Below are 24,547 nucleotides of genomic sequence, written 5' to 3' on the forward strand. Positions count from 1 at the left end.
TCTAGGTTGTTCAGTCCTGGACGTGAGGGGGTGTGTTAGAAGTCCCACAAAAGCTAGCTCAAGAGTTAAGGCTTGCACTACCCTTATAAAGGCTACACTCCTAAGAAATCGCGCACCATTCTCTCATTTTGTGCTCTCTAAGTTCAAACTTAGAAAGAGAAGGTTTGTCTTCTCTATAACCCTAGCTCACTATCATCTTGTTCTTCTGTTTCTCAACATCAAACCACATGTGGATAAGGCCATGTAAACGCTCACCGGAATGTAAGCAATTCGCTTGAGCTTAGATTTAGGCGAGGACCAAAATTAAACAATTCTCTAGTCATATGAACCAAATGCAACTTTGTTCTGTGAGAGACTAAAATCAAACGAACCAACATTTACGGAGCAAAAATATATATAACCCTACAATTTATTAAGTTTGGTGGTAATCACAAAGAAATGATCCGAGACATGGAAGTTTTGGAGGTGAATATAACTCTTAAAAATGAAAATAAACACTAATATGACATTTGAACTTAAATCCATATATCTGAAGTGCAGTCACCACCAGGATATCTCATCTCATGGGCAAGGGCAGGACCATCAGGCTCAGCTCCAAAGTCAACAAAGAAGTTGGGGTTGATTTTCAGGCCACCTTTCTCAGTGTCAACATCAATCTGCAATATATGGGATCCTTTCTCTACAAGCCCTGGATAAAATTGTTTATCCCAAGCACTAAACAGTGAGTTAGTAACATACAGCCTCTTCCCATCCAAGCTCAGTTGAATCATCTGAGGGCCCCCTCTCAGCTTTTGTCCCTGAAAAGTATAATAAGAATTCAGTACATGCAACAGAGGAGCACAAATAAGCTTATTCTTTTTCGGCTTCCCACTTTTTTGTCTTTGTTCATTTGATACCAGTTAACTTAGTTCTACTCATGGAGAGAGTGGTTTTAAATTACAGTCTACAACTGAAATTGCAGCCACAAAATCAAGTATTTCAACTGCACTAGAGGAAATGACATGCTACAGAGTAGTGAGACCTTATTCTGGATTTACATGAATGTTTAGTCAGTTGTGAATGAGTTTATTCAATACATCACTGTGCTATCTGGGGGAAAATAGATCTAACATGGCACAAGAGTTGAATAAATAACACAAAGTGAACATGCTACATTAATGTGAAATTCATATGGTGTGCATGAGGTAAAAACTGGAACAAGTGTGAAGCAATATATGCTTCTACACAAGGTGAACATGAAGCAACTACCGTTTCATATTAACATACCAAGTCTAGTTTTACTCTCTTTAATGGATTAAAAATAGTGTACAAGTCCAAGTAAATACACAAAAGTAGTCTTTTTAGTTGGAGAGCTAAACCCAACACACTTTTCTGGTTGAAGGCTGGGTGAAGTGAAACTACCTGGTTGAAGGCTCTCATACAATTTGATAAAAAAATTGGAAGAAACATTCTGCAAAAAGCTAGTCTCTACATTTGGAGATCCCAAAGCCTAATAAACCCCACGCCAAAATCTCATACTTCTAATGTGGGACTCAAGTCCGGTGCCTGAAATTGGATCCTTATATTCATCCATATTCTTTGCTATGAAATATTATCCAAGCACAATTTTTCTCTTTGAAGGCAATGGGCACTCTGCACTAACAATTAGAGTCACATTTCACTCTTCTCAATTTTCACTACACTCTTGAAAGCAAAACCTTAAAAATTGTTAAGAAATTTGTTTACATTCATCCAACTAATTAAACCCAAACATGTTATGCAATGAGTTTGAAAATAGGAATATGAAATTGAAAAGTGAAATAGCACCAACCTGAATCTCTGGAACATCAGATTGCCAAGTTTTACCATCTTCTCCTATAGCTGCTACAGGGCTTCCTTTCTGGATAAGGCCTCCAACCCATAGTTGGCCAGTCAGCACAGGATTCTTAAGGTCCTCAATGTTATACTGCCTTATATCCCCGTGAAGCCAGTTTACGAAATACAGAAACCGGTCATCAAGAGAAATCAGAAAATCTGTTATAAGCCCAGGCATCTCAGGAAGAATCCAGTTTTGCACTTTCAGTGGTTTCACTGGTATTGCAAGCTACAATGCAAGCATAGTCTATTAGTATTATTGGTCGAAATACCTTTGTTGAAGTATCAATACTAACCACTATCAAGAAGAGAATGGACACTAAATATCCTTTGATAGTACCTCATGGCTCCATGATCCATCTTGGGTTTTGAAAAACCGTATCATGTTACTTGACAATGCACTCCCAACAAAACCGGTGTCTTTAGCAGGATCATGTAGGAACCTTATCTGTATTTATGGTGCATTAGTTACAAAGTATGTCAACTTCTGCAAATGGTTCACAAGTATAAACAAGTACAAGTACAGTGTATGTTAAACATCTTGCAGATTTTGTTAAGCAATTTACCTCCAAAGGCAAGAGCCCTGTGTTGCCAAGGTCCAATGTTTGTCTCAGTTCGCCCCCGGGCCAATTGTATACATGTAGATGCCTCCCATACAATCCATCAGCGACATGCTGTAAGTCAAAACCTTTGGTAAAAGCAGTAGGAGCACCCCAGGATGTGCTAATCATAGTATTGTGCCGCGGCTGGTACCAAAAGTCATACCCAAATAATGGACTGTGTCCTGGTTTCTCCCATCTAACCAATTTGCAGGACACAAACATTAGATACTGAAATAGTTTCAGATAGAATTGTTTCCAAGGATGTAACATCATGTAATGCACAAGCACTTAATTTAATCAGAACTGTTTCACAAAATGCCTGTCATCTAAACCATAAATTTATTTCAAAATTCAAAATGTGCAATTGAAAGTTACTAAATTCAAAATGTGCAATTGAAACTAGAAGATCCAACAGAATCAGAAAGCAAGAACATGCAGAGATGCATAAGGATCGGTAAACTGAGTATTTTAGACGTGGTGATAAGCATCACTGCATTTCTGAATAAAATCTATAACTTTGTACCTTCCTTTGACATTAAAGTCTGAATCAAGAAGAAGAAATCCATTTCCTTCAGCATTCCCATCTTTATCTCCGAGGCATGAGATCATTAGCTCACCGGAAGCCAGGCAATGAGATGTGTGTGGATAAGCTAATCCAGTCTTTTGTATGATATCTGCAGGGTCAACAACTTTGTGCAAAGATGGAGACCTTGGATTTGTTTTTGTGTCAATCACATATATACGGCCTGATCTGAAATATGATAAAGTAAACTTTGTAAGAGATGGCCAAAAACAATGTTAATTAGAATAAAGATAGTAACTTCATTGAAATTTCTAGGAATCAAAGCAGTGGGCAATACAGATATTTACCAGAACTTCAGTACTTTCTTAAGGTAGATAAAATGCCATGACAGAACATTTGAAAAGATAAAGGAATGAGGGAGAAAACAGAAACAATTAGCAGCTGGGGTTCACATAATATATATTTGCTAATTTATTGTTATAACACCATTCTTTTCAAATAATCACAGTTTCTTTACTGTGTCTCTCTTTGATGAAGATAATTTTGTCACTATATTCACTCTTTCTAATAACATAATATCTTTGAAAAATCATAAGATTATAGAGGAAATACTGCAAGCTGGAATTATCAGGGAGCATATGAATACGGTCCCATTCAAACAAGGTAATGCAGAACTTGCTAGCCAATATTACTTGTTGATCCAAGGATCAATAACAGGGAAAAAAAACAATAACAGAGAAGTTTATTCAATTATACAATCCAATTTTAAATCAAGACAGCTAACATGTGTGGTCAGTTACTCCCCATTTTTAAAATAAGAAAATAACATCACCATCAACTTGTGAAAGGTGTATCCTCTTCAGCATCACAAGAGTACTATCAACCAATTGTCATCAATATTTAGGACGTTTCTCCGGTACCCTTGTACAAAGAGAGAGTTCAGTACCCTTCAGCTTATTGTCTAAAATATTAAAACTAAATTGCAAATTATAAAAATTTATTTCAAAAGATAACATGACCTATCAAGGCAAAGTGGTACCTACAGCAGCCAATATTTATATCAATCCTAATTTTTATATTGATCAAGGGAAGTATATGCTTAGGCTCTTACACAAGTGAAGGTGCAATGAGAAAGCGTCGCTCCGCGGATGGGTCTCCATGGCAAGAGCTGCAAGAATTCCAGCCAGTATGGTGCAATTCATCACCCACATAAGGAACAGGTAGCCTGTGGATCACTTTTGAGTAAGTTGGAGAGCTTGGATCCACATCCACAGTAGCCAAATAATCTGGCTTTTCAATTCCGGTACCTGTATTATTGAATTGAATGAATCAATAATCAATTATAATTTAATCAAAAGTAAAATTATAACTCCAAAGTCACAAGAAATGACCAAAACTCAATCAGCCAATATAATAACCAAAAAAGGGCTCCAATAATAAAAAAATAGTTCAAACCATCAAGCCTCCACTATGATTTGAGAGTGAGATTAATAAAATAAAAGGGTGTTTGAGAGTAAGATTTCCTTATGTCATATATAATCATTCAGATTCGTTTATCATAAACTCAACATCAATTCTTCTTCAGATTAAACAGATTTATTAATAATAACATGTAGCAAAGGCAAAATCTTCATGATACAACCAACCATAAGATGAAGGGGAATGGCTGGTTACCTGCATAGACAGCAGTTACATAAATCAGAGACTCTCTGGGACCAGACATGGCTTCAATCGGAGAAGCATAACCTGGCCCTGATTTGCAGCATCCATTAACACTTTTTTTCTCATTCACCACACCATGATCCAACACAGTAGCCATCTCTCTCTCTCTCTCTCTCTCTCTCTCTGTGTCTCTGTGATAGCAAGAAATGACTAGATACAATGCATGACTGCACAAACAAACATCTTATATGGTTGGTCACTATCGTACACGTATGCTTTAGATATAGAAAAGATATATTAAGGATAAATTGAAATATCAAAATATTAAAAAAAATTAGTTTAAATTGTTGTAAAATAAACTGAAATGATGTAACTAACAAAAGTAATTAAAATTACCTTAATTTTTTTAGAAATAATTTAAATCAAAATAAAAAAATTCAAAACCATGACTGATTAAGAAGGAAAAATTAAACAATTACCCGTTTGTATCCAGACAGTATTGTTGTCTTTGTTCATATTGGCATTATCTTTACCTAAAAAAAAAATTATCTTTAATTTTTTAGAAATAATTTAAATCTGAATAAAAAGTTTTTCAAAACCATGAATGATAAAAAAAAAATAAAAGGAAAAACAATTATCCGTTTTGTATTTAGTCCGTATTGTTGTCTTTATTCATTTTTGCATCAAAAATGTCCACGAAGGATAATGCTCGTAGTTAACGAGGTTATCCAACTCTTGACACGTGTTTTTTCATCTAATTGTCTATTTTGGAAGACATGCCGTATGTCTAGATTCTTTAATTTTGCAACCAACGGACAACAAGTAACCAGAAAAATAAAAAAGAAAAAAGAAGCTATCATGACAATGCATATTTCAAATGTTAGTCCATTCACTCACTATTGCATTTTTTTTTTTGAGTAAGATCAATTCATTAAGAAGAGAGGAGCAGAAGCTGTTACATCAAGTTGTATTAGCGAAATAATCCTTATTGGGAGACTCCTTCAACCAAACAAAATTATATTTACGTAAATGAATGCTAAAAAATGTGCAACATGATTACTAGAAGTCAAACAAAGAACTAAAAAAGCATCAACACTAGAAGTCTAACAAAACAATCACGAACAACAACACTTAGATAGGAGTTACCCCGAGAAGGGAACTTCCAAACTACAAATCGTTGAGGCACCATGTGTTAAAGGAAACTCTACGAAAGTATAGATCTGATGTCATAACAAGAGACTACCTAAAGGAAAAAGTCTATGCAATAACCAAAAATAGAACCTCAAAAGCAGATGTCTGTAGTCGCTAAACTTCCCCATTAAAGTCAAGGGCTATTAATCCAAAAACGGGTTATGCTAGCTGACGAAACTGCATCAAAATTAATCTTAAACATCTCACTCATTGGTTGCCTCCAATAGGCCTGAAGAGGAGCCCCCGCTGGTTTGGTAACAAGTCGCGTACTCTTCTCTCCCTTATCTTCTCTTTCTCTAAAACCTAACCCCACTTCTACGGCCATGGCTATCGCCCTCTGTCGCGTTCTTGTCCCTCTACGTTCCTCTCCTCCTTCCCCTACCAGCAAAATCAAAACTTCATTCTCCGTTTCTCTTCCCCCTCTCCCACCCACTGACTCTTACCTTCAACATGATAAAAGCAATTCAATAGGCTCGAATGGAGCATTTAATCTTATTTCTCACGCTTCGAGTTTATTATTCTACAAAGCCAAGAGAAAGTGCAATTTATGGAGTATATATCTAGGAATGGGAGGTGGGTTACCCTATATACCCACTAGTCATAATGTATCATGAACCAAATGTTCAAAAAGCATAAGCTATTGGGTAAATGACTCTAAATGACTTTATATTATAATTCTAACATGCCCCTCAAGCAAGAGTCTATTTGCGCTTGAAGCGTGAACAATTCACATGCCTACTTACCATGTGTTGAAATTCAACATTTTCTTTTGTTTTATTAGATGAAATGGGAACGACAAAGATCAAACTCTACACCACTTAGTCATATAGGCTCTGATACCATGGCAATCAAAGCTTTTGGACAAATTACTCTGAATGATTTTATATTGTATTTCTAACATCTTAAATACATGCCAAAGGTCATTGCATTTAAAAATACAACAGACTTAGCTAATCCTGTTGAAAGTTACAAACATAAATGGTATTAAGGACGACTCAAAGCAAATGAAGAACATGTTAATGAAAAAAGGCTCAAACGTGGTTCTTATGAATGGAATGTTGATTTGGGAAGAGGGGGTGAGAGAGAATGGAGTTTGATTTTTCAATGAAGGTCAGAGGAAGGGGAAGAGAGAGAGGGGTGGAGGGAGAAGAATGGGGTGGAAGGTTGTGAAGTCATGGCTGCCCCTGAAAGTGGGATTAAGGTTTGGGGAAGAGGAAGAGGAAGAATGACGAGAGAATGGACTAAAGTTGATTTTTTTTTTGCACTTCCCAAAACAAATGTAAGATCTCTATCTGAATTTGTGTATACTCACCTTTTTCAGTTGATATAGCCGCTAATTTACTCTTATTGAAGTTAACCTTCAACCCATAAATAAACTCAAAGCAACGTAAGACACATTTTATCACAACCGTGTTCTACAGATTGGCTTCCCCCATATAGAGAGTATCATCCGCAAACTGAAGTAATGAAACCTCCACAGAGTCATTCCCTCCAACTTAAAAACCATTGAATTTCCCCAACTTCACCTACATTCATGAACGACCCATTAAGTCCCTCCGCTACAATAAGAAAAAGAAAGGGGGCTAGGGGATCCCTTGTCTGAGACCCTTCTCCATTTTAAATTCATTGCAAGGGCTGTCATTCACCAATACTGAAACAAACGCAGATTTAAGACAACTTTTGATCCACTCAATCCACGTATCAACAAAACTCATCATCCTCATCATATAAAACAAGAGCTACCACTGAATAGAGTCGTATGTCTTCTCATAGTCACACTTTGAAAATAACTAAGGATTGACTTCTTGCGAATGCGAGCCTCATCTACTATCTCATTTACCACCACTATGCTATATATCCAATATATTCCTTCCCCAAGAAAGGCAAACCTTATTTTGCTCTTATTATCATTGAACACTTATTGTATAATAGTTAGAAGATTTAGAGAATCTACCAACAAAAAGAACCAAGATTTGGAGGGAAAGACACTAAATTAAGATTTACAAATGTTCTCACGTAGCAAGCATGTAGGATGAAGTGGGTGAACGTTGATAGTTGATGAATGTCACTCTCTCGCCATGCATACGCACTCAAGTCTCAACTCAGCTCTGTGGCACGCCAGAGCCCATTCCTCACTAAAAAACTTCACGCACAAATCATCAAATCTGGTCTCAGCCAACACGAACCCTTCCCCAACACACTCCTTGACGCCTACGGCAAATGCGGTCTCCTCCAAGATGCACTCCAACTGTTCGACACATTGCCCCACCGAGACCTCGTGTCCTGGGCCTCTGTCCTCAGCGCCTGTAACCTCGCCAACCTCCCCCACCGTGCTCTCTCCATCTCACGCTCCCTTCTCCATCAGGGTTTCCAACCCGACCACTTCGTCTTCTCGACTCTCATCAAGGCTTGTGCTAACATGGGTCCTCTTCATGTGAACCAAGGGAAACAAGTCCATGCTCACTTCTTGCTTTCGCCCTACGCCAATGATGATGTGGTTAAGTCAACACTGGTTGATATGTATGCTAAATTTGGGTTGCCGGATTACGGGCGCGCTGTTTTTGACTCGATTTCTTCGTTGAATTCTATTTCTTGGACTGCCATGATATCTGGGTACGCGCGGAGTGGACGGAGGTCTGAGGCTCTACGACTGTTTCGTGAATCGCCATACAAGAATTTGTTTGCTTGGACTGCTCTGATATCCGGGTTGGTGCAGAGCGGGAATGGCGTTGATGCGTTCTACACGTTTGTTAAAATGCGTCAAGAAGGGATTACTATAGCGGACCCGTTGGTTCTGTCGAGTGTTGTTGGTGCTTGTGCTAATTTAGCTGTTTGGGAGCTTGGGAAACAGGTGCATGGTCTGGTCATAGGACTTGGTTATGAGTCTTGTGTGTTTATAAGCAATGCCTTAGTAGACATGTACGCCAAATGCAGTGACCTTGTTGCTGCAAAATATATCTTCTGTGAGATGAGCAGAAAGGATGTAGTTTCTTGGACTTCAATAATTGTTGGCACTGCCCAGCATGGACAGGCTGAGGAGGCATTGGCTTTATATGATGACATGGTTTCCGCCCGGGTTAAGCCAAATGAGGTCACCTTTGTTGGGTTGATCTATGCCTGCAGTAACGTTGGTTTGGTTAGCAAGGGCCGTGCTTTGTTTAGGTCTATGGTTGAAGATTATGGGATTAAGCCCTCTCTTCAGCACTATACTTGCTTGCTGGATCTTTTTAGTCGATCAGGGCACCTTGACGAGGCAGAGAATCTCATTAGAACAATGCCGGTTAGCCCCGACGAACCTACTTGGGCTGCTTTACTTAGTGCTTGTAAGCACCACGGTAACACCCAGATGGCAGTAAGGATTGCTGATAAACTATTGTGTTTAAAACCAGAAGATCCTTCCTCCTATATATTGTTATCTAATGTGTATGCCGGCGCTAGTATGTGGGAGAATGTTTCAAAGGTGAGGAAGCTAATGATGGTTAAGGAAGTGAAAAAGGAACCAGGTTATAGCTGCATTGACTTGGGAAAGGAAAGCCATGTATTTTATGCTGGAGAGACATCTCATCCAATGAAGGATGAGATTCTAGGTTTAATGAGGAAGCTAGATGCAGAGATGAGGAAAAGGGGTTATGTTCCTGATACCAGCTATGTTTTACATGACATGGATCAACAAGAGAAGGAAAGACAACTTTTTTGGCATAGTGAGAGGTTGGCTGTTGCCTATGGGCTCCTTAAGGCTGTTCCAGGGACAATTATACGCATAGTGAAAAATCTTCGTGTTTGTGGAGATTGTCATACTGTTCTGAAGCTCATCAGCACTATAGAGAGTAGGGAAATTTATGTCCGAGATGCTAAAAGATATCACCATTTTAAGGATGGGAAATGTTCGTGTAACGACTTCTGGTGACTTGGGAATTTTGATTTACAATTTCACAATTTTGATGCTGAATCAAGGCCCTTGCTATCATGAAAAATGCTAGCCTGTACTCTTGTCAGATGTGTTTTGCCTATGCCTTTCAGATCAGTAGTGATCCTTACCAATTTTTATTTTTCAGAAATTTCTCTCTCCCTCAAATATCTGCTATTGACGGGAAAATCTGCGGCACTCATGTAGTATACACTACCTCCATTAAAATATTGACACATGTTCCATGAATGGTTAGTTTGCCCTTTTTTCAATTTTTTTAAATTTCAAAAAGAAGGAAATTGAATGTTTGTGTGAGAGATATACTGGGTTCAGTACTCCTTTGCTCATTATTGATCTTTCCTTCAAGATCAGTTGGCTGGCAGTCATTGTCTCATAGGTAGAAATTGGGTAATTTCATATTCTTGGATCCTTGGCTTATTTTATGGGATTCATGGATAGTACTATTCAAAAAAAAATTGGAAAACTTAGAACTGTGAGAGATCATCAAATTTCAGGAATAAGTCTTACACGAGCCTGCTTGGATACATGCTTCTTAGAGCTTATTGAAGCTTATCTACTAGAAAAAAAACACTAAATAAACTTGCTCTTAGTTTAGTTTACCTTCAAACGGGCACAAATTCAATAAATTACAGTTGATGTTGCTCCCTGTCAATATTTCTTCCTTCAGCTACATAACGTTTTGAGTGACTTCAAAAAAGAATTGGTGGGATAACATCAAGAATTTTCCTTTTTACTATTCAAATTGGATTTCTTTTGTATTACAGCACCACTATTCAGCACAAAAGGAACAAATGGAGTCTTCAAGAAATGCAAGAATGTTTTGGTTGAGTCACTGAAAACCAAATATTCATGCGAAAACGTTTATGCAGATTTGTCGGAAAACAATTTGTTTACTTGTACTCTCTTCTAGATTTCTTCTAAAAAGTTTCACACTATCAAGCATTTTCCTTTCAATTATGTTAAATAGGATTTCTATTTTGCTTCTTCTGCACGTTAGTAATGAATGTGTACGAGCGGTTATTCAAAGAGTTATGATTAACTCACATCCTCATTACATTTTCACCTTCACATTCATTGATCATGCAAACCGGTTTTCAGATCAAGCTGATTTTTGTCAAGCAATTCCTGTGGCGCCCAAACCCGTTTAGAGTGCTTTTGTTTAAGATTATGAAGAAATGGTTTATGGCTCCTTAAAAAAAATATTTTTAGCGATTTTTTGTTGATCAAAGTAGGTTATTCAAATAATATGTTTTTAGCTCATTCTGATATTTTTTTAAAATATAAAAACTGAAACAAGTGCCCTCTTAAAATGTGGTTTGTCCAGTCAGGTTAGACATGGTCAAACCGGTTTTGACAGGCTACAGCTATCTAAATTGATGCTAATCAGTTCAAACTTCAAACTAACTTGATACACTAACATCAGAGGAAGAAAACATTAAATTCCACCCTGTGAGAAGATAACAAAAGTATATGCACATTTACTTTTAATAAAAGAGAACAGTATTTTTCATCCTGTAAGAAGATTGAATAACAAAAGAAATGCTAGACAGGAACAAGGATTAAAAAGTTTGCTACTGTCTAATTTACAATCAAAACACTAATGTGTCGTGCCATTGGCACAAGGTAAGGTTAGCTGTATAGATTCTATAACTAGTTCAAGTATTGAGCCATGTCTATTGTGCGATACACCATTGGCTTTTGGTAAGTTTACTTGTACAGATTCTCTATTTGGTTCCTGTATTGAGCCACAACTCTATCCCTTCGAATTTTCATGGTGGGTGTCAATAGCCCATTATCAATCTGTCATTATAGTAAATGATTAGCCAAATATGTCAATTCTATTCGGTAAATAACGTAAAGGTAGACGCTACAAAGAAGTTCGATCTAACCGTGAAGGGATCGTTTACGAGAAGGATTGGCCCAATTTGAAATGTAGACCCTGACATCCTGGAAGACAAAGACAGGACGAAAAAGGGAAAAGGCAAATTATTCAAAATGTATTTAGGGAAACAAACAGCCATAGAAAACGTAAACTTTGTCTTCACTTTTATTTTCAGTTCTGAAACTCTATCTTTTTGCTCAAGCAAGAGACCTGTTTTAGCTTCTTAAGGAATCTAGTCATGGAAGTCTACAATATATAAGTGAAACTTTGCCATAAAGCAAACAGATGTAATTTTCTTCTCTCTCATAATCATGTTACAAATGAGGCCTTTGCAAAGCAGTGCAACTTACTATAACACACAAATTAGAGCTTCTAGGGAGAGATTTAATTTTCAGATAAAAAATATTTGCTCTGTTTCACATAACACTTCAGAGTTCAGACCAAGTATTTAAATTTTAAATTCATTCTTAAAAGTTAAAAAAACTTCACTAGCAGTAAACAAATTAATTTATTCTCTTGTGAACTGAAAAAACATACAACATACAATTGCAATGTCTATAAAGGCACAAAATTTCTCTGGCTTTAGTGAGTCATGGTCTTACCAGGTCTTCAATTCTTTATGGATTAGGTTGGTCACTTTTTCCTGACTGACATCTGAACTATCGGAGTCTATAATTGACAATTCCCTCGCTGCCTTTAAGACTTCTTCTTTGTTAGGAACAATTACAGCTCCTAGACGTCGCTTATCCTGTATGTCACATTTTATCACCAAATGAGTAAAATCATTGGATTTTGTCCTGTGTCTGACAGAGATAATGAGATATATAGTTCATGATGAGATCTTGGACCATTAAAGTTTAAAGACATCAAGATTTAAATTCACCTGGCCAATGACAACAATTTGTTGTATGAGGTTACTCCTCATTGCAGCTTCTTCTAGTTCTCCCGGTTCAACATTTTCACCTTCTCTTATAGAAACATGTCATTAGTACTTACATAGGGAGGGGAATCAATGATCAGCAGGCTTTTTGTGCATAGATAAAAAGAAAAGTTGCAATTATGGGTCAAAAAAAATGAAACTCATTCTTGAAGGAAGTGAAAATATATATGATAACTAACAAAGCCATTTGTTAATTGCAAAAAAGAAAAAGAAAAACAGATTAGTCATAAAATTCAACAAGTAGCTAATTCACCACTTGAGCAGCAATAATAAAGTTTTGACCTAGCCATACGGTATAGAAAATGGCAAGAAAAAAAAGGTTATCAAATTTATGTTCATAAGATATTTGCTGGTTATTTGGAATATTTTAAACATGATATGGTGATTAATTATTTGGCTGTTTTAAACTAAAATAAAAAAGGTAACTTGAAAAGTACATGTACATACATAATATAAAGTAGATATTTGTATGAAACCCATTTATTAAACAGGGTGCTGGTTGTTATTTTTGTAGTATAAAGACCTTTTATTCCAAAAATACATAAAGTGATGTACCAAAAAAGATCTTAAAGCATAATTGGTGTTACTGTTTAATTTCTATATTGTAAAGCTAATATATTTGCTATAGTCAACATCAACAATAGTACCTACTCCTATAATGTATATCAATATCGACCACAAAAGTTACTACTTAAAGCATAATGGGTGTTACTGTTGAATTTATATATTGTAAAGCTAAAATATGTGCTGTAATCCATAAGAGTACCAACTACTATAATGTATATCAATATCACTTTTTTTGTACTAAATTGCTATCGCAATTCTAACCCCCGGGTGTGATGAAGGCCAAAGGTCTCCCCAATAGTGCGGCTTCTAAGGATCGAACTTTCAACCTAGGGGTTCAAACAACTACTTTTAAACCACTGTAATGGGCACCCATTGGGTAAATATATCAATATCACTAAATAACATTATCAGTCCGCCTTTTCATACATAACCTGAAAAAATATTTAAAAAATTAAACGATACTTATTTTGAATGACGCTTTAATAGCGGTAAATTTTGAAAAGTGGCTGGTGGGTTACTCTTGATTTTCCTCTTCACTTTATTGATTATTTTATATAATCCAAGCAAATTCAAACCAAATTTAAAATTGTCTAAACACCTAGGTCATGATAAAAATATAAAAACTAAAAAAGAATCTTGTATGATGGATGAGTACTATTTTAAGGAAAAACAAGATAGCACAAGCACAAATAGACACAAAAGTGTGCCTTGAATCTGTCCAGTTTCAAACGCCAAGGTTTTTGCACTAACAGTGTCCATTCTCCCAACCAATAATGAATAAAAAAAACATGGAAAGGCCACAAAACACGAACATACAGGGAGGGAGGACACATTGCATAAAGGATTCAAAAATCACATACATAAACTTAGGCTCTACCTGTTGAAAGCACAATCGTGTCTTTAGCACGGCCATCCACAACAATCACACCACCAGAATTACGACTACGCCCAGTTGAATGGAAGGGAACAATCCAACCTATATCACCAGTACTCAGCCAGCCATCCTTATCTATGACCTGATTTGTAGCTGAAGGATTCTGATACAAGAATAAGACAGGTAAGTGTAACTGACACAACTTGATCCAGCATATGTGAGTAAGACTACATGACTAGCATGTGATGTGAGCTCTTAAGTAAGCAACAAGTATTAACTGCCTCAATCTTTGAGTTTTCTAGACAATCAAATATTTATAAATGAACAAAACTATAACCCCAGTATAAAGAAGGCATTTTAGAGAGCCTAAAATTCTATCTGATAGCCATATGTAACCAACAAAATTATTATGAATTTTTCATTAACATGCACTCTCTCTCTCTCTGACATACACACACTTACATGTCAACGCTAGACCCACCTTGTTAGCATTTTGACAAATTAGATTACCTTGTAGTATCCCTTCATCAATTGTGGGCCCCTGACTTTTAAAATCCCCTTTGAACCAGGTGGAAGAACTTCATCAGTTTCAGAATCTACAACTTTGAACTCTGTATGCTTAATTGGATGCCCAACAGATCCAATAACCTTACAAAAAATTGCAGTTGCAACATTTTCAGATAAAATCAACACTCTTCGAGATTCAAATGACAAACTAACTAAAGAATTCCATTTACATAATAATTGTGAATACCAAGCTCTAGACAGGGACTAGTGACCAAGGGTTTACAATGTGCTTGATATTCACAGATTTAGTAGACTGGATAACTTTTGAAAGAATCAAACAAAAAATAGATCAAGTAAGCATGTCCACACCTCATTTAGTAGAATTCTCATTTAGCCCTTCATTCTAACAAAACCAAATAATTGCCATTTTCAATTTTTTTCATTTTTACTTTTTTTTACTTGATCCTTAAACTTGTGAAGAAAAAAGAATGACATATTCATATAGTGAAACAGAGGGAGAATCTCATAATTCAGTATAATAATGATATGTTTAGCCATTCATTATAAGTAGAGTAACAAGTTACTGAAAGGACAAACAATGTTTAAAATATTGATACTTGGCATAGTATGATGCGGTCGATAATTTATTGCTTACATTACAACTAAGCTGCCGAGCAGCAACAACTGGTGAAGTTTCTGTCAAACCATATCCATTCTGCACGTTCACACCAATGGCCTGCATATCATTTTATGAAAAGTATAAACAATGTGAGAAGAATGCCAAAATGAAAACTCCAGCTTAAGAGTAACACAGGTGTGTAAGTATCAGACCTCAAAAAACTTATCAACATGAGAAGATAAGCTACCACCACCACTTATTCCAGCCTGCAATGTGCCAGATGGTTTTGCTTATCATGAGAAGAAAAGCTATCAATTTACAAAACATTAACAATAAACAATATGGTATGTAGTTTAGAAGAATAATTTATATACCATAATATAGGGGAAATACTAAGGAGCGGCCCCTGATATACATAGAGGATGTTCATGAAGAAGATCCAGAAAAAGCAAGGGAAAGGAAAGAATAAAGTAACTATAGTACAACCAAAAAGAAGAGGAAACTAGACAAAATGAAACCTTGACCCCAACATCTATCCAAGGGTTTCTTTTTCCTTAAGAAGTTTATTAAATCAATGAGAAATTACTCATTAATCACACTTCAAAGAATTTAACCAATTAATTGGTCACATAGTCATAAACTGGAAACATTCTCCCCAAATGATTTTGCAAAGATCAGTCAGTATGGAACCCCGAACAAGAGACAGAATAAAGTAAAAACATAAATACTTTATTATAAAGAGAAGTTAAGAATACAAAACCTTCAATATTCCAATGGCTAAATGAATTTTACTGTAGACCAGTTTCTTTGCCAGCATATGAACTGGAAATAATATTGCAGCAATAACTCTTGCCCATAACCAATCCAACATCGAATAGAGATAGGAAGGTGACTTCGGATCCTTTGTTAGACATTTACCCTACAAACATATTCAGAGTTTGTAATCTTTGACCAGAATAAGAATTATTACGAGTCCATGCACTTGTTTATTCTAACAGGAAGAAGAAAAAAAATCAATGCCACTGATGGAATAATTTTCGAGTGTGCACCTTAGATGAGTTTTTCAAGTGTGTCCGAAAAGAAATATTAGTATTTAATGGTTTATGCCTATTGCTCTGAGGTATGACCCAATTAAATATCTTTGCAAATAGATCCAATTTGTTGTGATGAAGTGGTAGCTCATAACATGTCAGATCAGCAAAATGCAGTCCAACCCACAATTTCTCACCTCATTTGGATGAGAAATGCTACCAACAAATTCTGCAACAAAATTTGGTTTTCGATCTAGCTCAATGGCGTGTGATCCATATAGCTGGCCTCACTTAGTGGGGTAAGGCTTTTGTTGTGTTTTTTACAGTGCACCCTTTTAGATTATTAGGTGAGATTCATGTAGGTCCCAGCAAAAAAGGAGTTGGACCCACATGATTTGGGGGACCTACACATCCACATGAATCTTATCTAATAATAAAGAGTATTTATCAACTGTGTTGCTAGCATTCTTCTGTTTGGATGATCCCATTTGACAGCCCTTATCCTTTTCTTTTTTTTTAATACAAAAAAGTTTGAATAAACAAGGTTAACCTAAAGCAAAGACTAACAGAATAGAAGGAAAACAGAGAACATTGATTTTAACACTTCAGAGAATATACAGAAAGAGCTGATAAACAGACCTCATAAATCCGCTTACACTCCATGTACCCTAAGCTGACCCTTATGAATGTCAGTGCAACAAGCTTTCTAACAAGGGAGCTTCTAGATATCTGCTTCTGGATCCCACTACAGAGTAATCAAGAAAATAATAAATACAACTTATAAGTGGCATTAAATACAATGGACTATAGTAATACAATTTCTGGGTTAAGGGAATACCTATATAATGTTTCATAAACTAAAGGAACAGAAATCAAATAATGTGGCTGATAGCGTCCCAAATCATCCTAGAAGGAAGTAAAGTACAGTCATTAAAACATGTGGCAATGTGTGGTCCTTTATGACATCATACAGAAACATAATAATAAAGTAATAGTACCTTCAAGTTTCTCACGGTTGTGTATACTTGTTCAACACCGCATGAAAAAATGAAATATTCACAAGCTCTTTCATATGCATGCCAAGGAGGCAGCATGGTTAGAAATCTATCCCCAACTTCAGCAGGTACAATGTCACATAAATTTTTAATCTAGAAATTAATCAACACAGACAGAATAAATGGTATATTAAAAGCCAAGAATCAAACTTCAATTAATTGCTTAGAAATAGAATCAATCCAATTGAAAACAATGGATTTCCGGGTCACTGCTTCATTGATTCATAACCTAAAAATAATTTTCTGTACTCTAAAAATCAACACTGATTGTCTGAACTCTGAAAGTACAATTGCCACAATAAATTTTAGAAAAGATTTGCAATCAAACCTGATGCAAAAGATTCTGATGGGTTAGCATAACACCTTTTGGATTTCCAGTAGTTCCACTTGTGTACATAAGTGTAGCAATGTCATCAGATTTTATTGCTTCATACGTTAAGTGCTGCCCTGCAATCACATTGTAGATCAGTTGTTGAAAACCTGATTACTGCTCCTTTGCAGAATAAATAAGTAAAATAATTTCTATTAAAATATAGTAAGAATATTAACATAACTCTATTTGTATAGAGTTATGTTTCTGGCTTCTCTGTGGTCATTGCGATCTTAGATTTGCATTAAGAATTGGAAGTCAACATCACATTTAGTCCCCTTCCCTTTGGGCTTTTGTTATATTTAGCCTTATCTGTTACGTAGGGATCCTCCCACCAGCAGTACCTCTTCTCTATCTTTTTGCTGAAATTTCTTCTGATACTTCGTCAATTAACAAGAGGTAACATAGTTCTTATGCATAATGATAGAACTGGACTAGCAAAACTGAGAAGAAAGAGAAAAACTCTTATTGAAAAAATAAAAATGTGTTACAGAAGCTAGCAAAACAGTAGCTAGCTTTTGAGAGGCTAAGACTAGTTCTCTCCAAAACTGAATGGCTTTCCAGAATATTTTCCCAGCTAACATTCCTTTCCTCTTATAGGAATGGTAATTGGTCACTAACTGATGGTTACAACCATCCTAACTATCTAACAGTTACAATGGCCTATTAATTCAGGTCCACACTAATCACTAATTCTGGGACATCCTTTAACTGGATGAGGCCCAAGAATTTCTAATGTCTTCTATGATACACTTTATTGATAGGTGGTCTAATACTAATTCTATCATATAATAATCTGAATTTGTAGAGAAAGATTCAGGTGACATACGAGCATCATGAGAACCAAACAATGCCTTGCGACTCTCTCGTCCCAAATGTATGACTTCCATGAAAGTAAAGACTGGCACCTCTTTCTCTACTTCTCTGATCAGGCTTGATTTTTCTCCCCAAAGTAAAATAATATATCTCATGGAAGCCTTCAAATAAAACTGTTTTGCAATCCGATTAAACAGTTCGGGGTTGTCCACAGCTAGTCCCACACTGCATAACAATGGCAGAAGTCAGCAACATTCCATTGAATCATACATATTTAAAATTATGCAAGTTACTAATTAAAACACGCCATCTTAGTCAACAAACATATATGCGTAAGAACTCCTGCTATATTCAACAAAAGAAAAACCACTAATGCAATTGTGTGCGACTATTATTACTCTTTTAAGTACAATTCAATTATTGATGTTAAATATTTTAAGACAGGTGTGACTGGGTATTCTTCTCTGAACTACCGCCCATGTAAAGGAAGAACTCAGTCCCAAGTCGTTGTAGACAAGATATTAACCATCTAAATCAATTTACATTATCTACTGATGTTAATTTAATCTCTTTTTAATCATATTTCTTGTGGAACATTTTGACAAGAAAAAGTTAGTTACTGTTTTTTAAAGCTAAATTAATTTAAATACATATGAAGTTATGTTGAGATTGAGACAATCAAGCTAAAGAAAATTTCCCTAGAAATTTTAGATGTGAAAATAGACGAGAAAAAAAGGTGTGATGGCTATCACTACAACTTTTACAATAAGAAAACCAAGTGATCAAGATGGTGTGAGTTTCAACAACACAACAAGGCGAGAAATATCAAACCTTAGTCATTGCATCAGATCATAACAGAGATTAAGTAAATATAGATTCATTTCTCATTAATCCTAAAACTTCGCAATAATGAAAGTGACCGGTCTCAAATTTTCAATGCATATAACTATTTAAATAACAACAAACAAAAACCAAGCATTTTTCCATCAGGTGGGGCCGACTTCATGGATCAGTCGACGCCATAAAGCTCTGTCATAATTAATTCTATAGATACACCATTTATCTCCACATATAATTATCTAAAAATAATCAAACGAACTAGTAAATGTAATAAATAAACTTAAAACCATATTTCAAATTGAGGGTAGAAGGTAATTGTAAAGTGGCCAAAGTATACACTAGGTATAATCTGCTTGAATGGGAATCTTTATTAAACCTTTCAGAGTGGTTGTATATTTGCAGCAGTTCTTCAGTTGATGACCTTGAACCCCTTACCACATTGATTGCTCCACATGCCATCATACCTAGACTAAACATAGCATGGATGTGATTAAAAACAAAAACTACTTTAGATAATTATTAATTTATTATAAGCCTATCACCGTGGAATGTTCAAAATTATCGACGTCATAATATCGGATTTGGCTATTGATACTCCCAAGACTCAACTGCCTATTCATACTCCCCATGATTTTTTTGTTCTTTGGACAAAAGAGCACAAACAAAGCAAAGCAATTGAGCATTTACACAACTCCCACGCAAGTAAATATTGTAAATCAACTAAACAGTTCAGCATAGATATAATATAAATTTCACTTTCACTCAATAATGACAGGAAACGAAGAATGTTCATCATTGCAGTAAAGACACAAAGAAGTCTAACTGCAAAAGCTTTTTGCTTACATTTTCTTTAAAAGAGTAAAATAATAAAAGAAAAAACAGGTGTAATACTAACTTCATAACCAGGCTAACTGCATCAGAAGCAACATCGAAATCTCCTATTCACCATTTGTATTCACAAAATCACAAACAAAAGTATCTCATAAAAAGTGGTGGTGAAGGTAATTTTGAATATTTGGCTTAAGCTATTGTACTTTAAATAAGTTAAAACCATATGTTTCTTAGTTGATTGCTTCTGAAAAGTTGGTAAGCATACAAGCTGCGCAACTAGTTTCCTAAACAACTTGATCATTTAGGTAAAGTCATAAATAGCACACAAAGTTCCACACACCTTGATCTGCTACAAGCCAGCGACATGAATTATCAGCGAAAAGCGCAAGCTTCTCATCAGGTCTTATTCCAATAACTCTCAAGCCCTCGGAAAAGTCCAATATTGCGTCCTCCAGCTGAAATTTTGATAAGATATGAGAGTCAATAAAGCATACCACTAAATTACATTTCATAGGATATGTTCCTCATAGACTTCAACATTGGAGAAAAAATCATTACATAAATCAAGATCATAAAAAACATAAAATAATTTGAAATTGGATTACACTTTGTCAACAAATCTTAAGATTAAAATATAATTTTTTTTTCGAATACCTACTATTGTGCAGCATAGGATCAACATGATTACAACATATAGTTCAACAATCAAATGTTCAAAATGACCAGTCATATTCTATAAGATATTTAAAGGTGTGAGATTATGAAGTCTTAAATGTTAAAACAGTATCAATAGGCCTTTCACATATGTTGCTGAGTCCAATTGCATCCTATATCAGATATACATGACCATTCTTCATATTAATATTCAGGTAGACACGTCTCGCCACCAATAGAACTAAACCAAAGTTCTTGAAGAAAAAAAATAGAAAACGAGATAAAGAGGAGTACTAGAGCATATGAATATGTCCACCAAATCAGGGTTAAGAATGCATCTGAGCTTGTATAAACAGTTTCAATATATAAAGGCAGCAATTAATAAGCTACGTAGCAAAAACAAATATACACAACAACGACAATCAAAGTCTTTTTCGATCAGGTAGAGTCAGCTACATGAATCACATGTTTGTACTATATTCAGTCATAAATTAAATTAACTACTTAAAATAGACCATGTAGATCTAAATCTTGCTTAATGTTTTGACTAAGAGTTTTACCTTGGCCTTTCTTTACCTTTCCACTCCTCTAACAAGGACTTTCATTGTTCTTCTTCTCACATGTCTAAACTCTAAACTATCTTAGGCAAAAAGAGAAATAATATGTAAAGGGGTGAGGGGTGCAAAAACCTGTTTGTATGTCATAGTTGAAGGAGGATCATGATATGGATCTACTAAGGCTATTTTATCACCATACTTCTGGGCAGAAGATCTCCAAATGTCAGGAACTGTTTTCCATTCATCTGAGGCCACAGCATCATTACCAGAAAGCAATGAACTTTCTAGAAAAGGGGAGAACCTTCTTATCTGCGTTTTCTCTGTCTACATGTAAAGAGGAAAAAAGTAACCAGAATGCTATATTCATATCCAGCACCCTCTAGACATACATGGCATGAATATGAATAGTGCAGGCATATTTATCATAGTTGTTTTAACTTTCAACAGACAAAGATACAATCTCCAAATCACACCTATACAATTTTTCATTAACTTCTTTTTGGTACGGAAAAATGGTAGAATTGATAGAAAACACCTCCAGACTACCGGGCAAGGCGTCAGTGACATGTTGGGGAGGCCAGCAAAAGGCTGACTCCTTAGTAGGAACGCCAAGATATCTCCCAAGGAGGGGTTGCCCACCAAAGGGTGCCCACCAACTGGAATTTTACTAGACGCGGAGAGATTCCAACCCTCGACATGGGGAGGTGAGACTTAAACCCGGAACTTATGGTGACAACCAAAGTTGGCAATTTTTCATTAACTTTGAAACTCAATTATCTTTCTCCAAAAAAAATTGTCCTAATCCAAAAATTAAAATAAATAAATAAAAGCGAATAGAGCAGTGAAGAAGCGATTACCTTGGATTCAGATAGGCAAAACACAGGGAAAGAACAGGGTCGAGAAAGTTTGACCCGGGTCAGGTTGTGGCGAGCAAAGAAAAGAGGAAGGGCATGAACAGAAGAATAGGAGAAAGTGGAAGCATAGTTGAAGCTGGAGCTGATAGGAATCGCTGCCATTGGAGTTGGCAGAAGCACGAGTAGGATGAAGAAGAAATGAGGATGAAGCACGTTATGGTCAAAGGATTGAGTTGAGTATGAACAAACATACTCCCTCTGTCCCTAATTATAAGCTAAAGTTGTAAAAATCACACTTATTAAGAAAGCCTTAATTGATGCATTGGTTTTCAAAAAAAATGTACAACTTTCTATGTTTACCCATATTTATGATAACACTTTTTCATCATTGTACTACTAATGGTGGTGCTCCACTACCAATAAATGCAAGGGTGAATATGGAAAGAAATATTAACTTTTGCAAGGTTAGCTTATATTTAGTGACACAAAAAAAGTCTCAATGTTAGCTTATAATTAGGGACGGAGGGAGTACTATTTATTTATAAAAATAAATAAAATTAGGCTTAATTGCACTTTTGTCCCCAACTTGGACCTTCCTGCGTAAATCGTCCCCAAACTTCAAAATTAGCAAAAAAAAACAACTCTGAAGTTTACACCCGGTTGCAAAATTGGTTTTCCGTTAAATTCCGTCTAAAATCTAACCGGAAATGATGACATGGCATTTCTAAATTAATTTTAACTGAAAATATTAATTTTTTAATTAAATAACATTTATTCAGTTGCATTTTTAGTCCCCCACTCTATAACCACCACTCATCCTCCCCTCCTCATTCCTCACTTTCTCCATCTTCATCAATACAAACCCAGAAAATTTGTAACTACTAAAATTAAAATCATCCTCATCTCCATTTTCATCAATTATTGTTCATCTTCATCAATACATACATTTGATTCAATTTCTAGCTGACAAAAAGTGTTTCACCACCGCAGAAGAACCCAGCCACTGCAAAACCCCTCGACCCAAGCCACCATCGACCACGAACGCTCTTCCATTCGCTGCTTCTTCTTCGATCTGGGTTCAGGGGCCTCTGAATTAGGTTTGGAGACCTCCGATCGGAGACGAGAATGAAGAGTTATGATGACAGGTCGAGAGAGAAGGAAGAGTTATGATGACAGATCGAGAGAGAAGGAAGAGTGTGGCTGATGGGATAACGACAATGAAGACGAAGACGCCGACGACAACGGCGTCGGCGAGGAGCACGATGGCGCCGCCGTCAAGGAGCAGGTAGATCGATCCGACAACGAGGAAGATGAAGATCTGAGGTGAAGGAGGCGCGAGCTGCTTCGACTTCGGATTAGGGACTTAGCACGATTGTTGCTGGGTTCGGTAGAGAGAGGGGTGGAGGTTGTTGTTGGTGACGAAAATGGGTGGTGGTGAGGCTTGTTCATGGTTAGGCTGTTCATGGTGAGGCTTGTGTTTTAGAGTTTGTTCATGAGCTTCTAAGCTTGTTCATGAATTTATGGGTATTTCTGGATTTCAATTAAAATACTATTTTTTTAATTCATTTTAACGGAATATTCTGTTAGTTTTCAGACGGAATTTAACGGAAGACCAATTTTGCATTCGGGTGTAAACTTCATGGATACTTTTTGCTAATTTTATAGTTAGAGGACGATTTTCGCAGGAAGGCCAAAGTTGGGGACCAAAAGTGCAATTAAGCCATAAAATTATTATATCAAATTAATTTCACTAAATTAAGAATATGAAAATAATTTAATTTTTTTGTGGCCAAAAGATTGAGTATGAACCGTGTATCCATGCTCAATGAGTGTTTTATTTTTCCAGGCTCTCCAAGTTGTTGACTATTAAACATGACTTCATATTTGTAGGATTCCTATTTACACGAGTGTTATCATGACTCATCTTTCACTGAGTATTCTTCTAAGAGTCTCTCCATATTCAACGAGTATTATTTAGCTGACCTTTCAAGGCTCAACGAGTGTTCTTTTTCTCGATTTCTCCAAGTTGTTGAGTACTAGACATGATTTTCCCTTCTCCTTCTCCTTCTTTCTTTTCTTCTTCTTCTCCTCCTCCTCATTCTCGTCTTCCTCCTCGTCCTTCTGCTTACATGCTTAATTACTTGTGGAGTTGAAGTCGTAGTGCTCGTGGTGATCAAGAACCAATTTTACAAAAAAAGTAAATCAAATCAATTTCAAAGGGGAATTAAATATGGTTGATGAAAATGGCTATCAAGTAAAGAATATTGGTATGACACTATTCAAAATTCATCTTGCTAAAGTTCGACCTTGATGACCTTGTTCTTCAAAAGGCTAATTTTGGAGGACAGAACTCTGGAAAAAGAAAGCGTGCACCGAATTTTGAGGGCCCT

At 36.0% G+C, this 24,547-nt stretch overlaps 3 protein-coding genes across 6 annotated transcripts; 1 reads left to right on the plus strand and 2 right to left on the minus strand.

Annotated features, from left to right (window-relative positions):
* Window positions 1-393: 393 nt before the first annotated feature.
* Window positions 394-4,859, minus strand: LOC130723628 (selenium-binding protein 2-like). The gene is made up of 7 exons (XM_057574737.1): window positions 4,654-4,859; window positions 4,091-4,286; window positions 2,980-3,207; window positions 2,421-2,652; window positions 2,195-2,302; window positions 1,811-2,083; window positions 394-797 (listed from the first exon to the last, which is right to left on the minus strand). The coding sequence occupies exons 1-7, from the start codon at window positions 4,796-4,798 to the stop codon at window positions 516-518; spliced, it is 1,464 nt and encodes a 487-aa protein (XP_057430720.1). The 5' UTR covers window positions 4,799-4,859; the 3' UTR covers window positions 394-515.
* Window positions 4,860-7,612: 2,753 nt separating this feature from the next.
* On the plus strand, window positions 7,613-10,283 carry LOC130726459 (pentatricopeptide repeat-containing protein At4g14050, mitochondrial). Its single transcript, XM_057577720.1, has one exon. The coding sequence runs from the start codon at window positions 7,895-7,897 to the stop codon at window positions 9,737-9,739; it is 1,845 nt and encodes a 614-aa protein (XP_057433703.1). The 5' UTR covers window positions 7,613-7,894; the 3' UTR covers window positions 9,740-10,283.
* A 927-nt stretch (window positions 10,284-11,210) lies between these two features.
* LOC130723101 (probable acyl-activating enzyme 16, chloroplastic) lies at window positions 11,211-22,392 on the minus strand. Of its 4 annotated transcripts, none has more exons than XM_057574035.1 (18): window positions 22,161-22,392; window positions 21,436-21,627; window positions 20,433-20,547; window positions 19,638-19,725; window positions 18,435-18,646; window positions 17,564-17,682; window positions 17,179-17,328; window positions 17,019-17,086; window positions 16,820-16,925; window positions 15,910-16,068; window positions 15,362-15,415; window positions 15,186-15,266; window positions 14,534-14,671; window positions 14,027-14,186; window positions 12,526-12,605; window positions 12,245-12,390; window positions 11,650-11,707; window positions 11,211-11,560 (listed from the first exon to the last, which is right to left on the minus strand). In XM_057574035.1, exons 1-18 carry the CDS (start codon window positions 22,317-22,319, stop codon window positions 11,468-11,470), a joined length of 2,178 nt encoding a protein of 725 aa, XP_057430018.1. In that variant the 5' UTR covers window positions 22,320-22,392; the 3' UTR covers window positions 11,211-11,467. The 4 variants fall into 4 exon arrangements, with proteins under 4 accessions (XP_057430018.1, XP_057430019.1, XP_057430020.1 ...); XM_057574036.1 differs by having other exon boundaries at window positions 21,436-21,623; window positions 22,161-22,300; XM_057574037.1 differs by having other exon boundaries at window positions 19,638-19,730; window positions 21,436-21,623; window positions 22,161-22,300.
* Between the last annotated feature and the right edge of the window lie 2,155 nt (window positions 22,393-24,547).

The sequence above is a fragment of the Lotus japonicus genome, chromosome 6 (assembly GCF_012489685.1).
Source record: "Lotus japonicus ecotype B-129 chromosome 6, LjGifu_v1.2".
NCBI lineage: Eukaryota > Viridiplantae > Streptophyta > Magnoliopsida > Fabales > Fabaceae > Lotus > Lotus japonicus.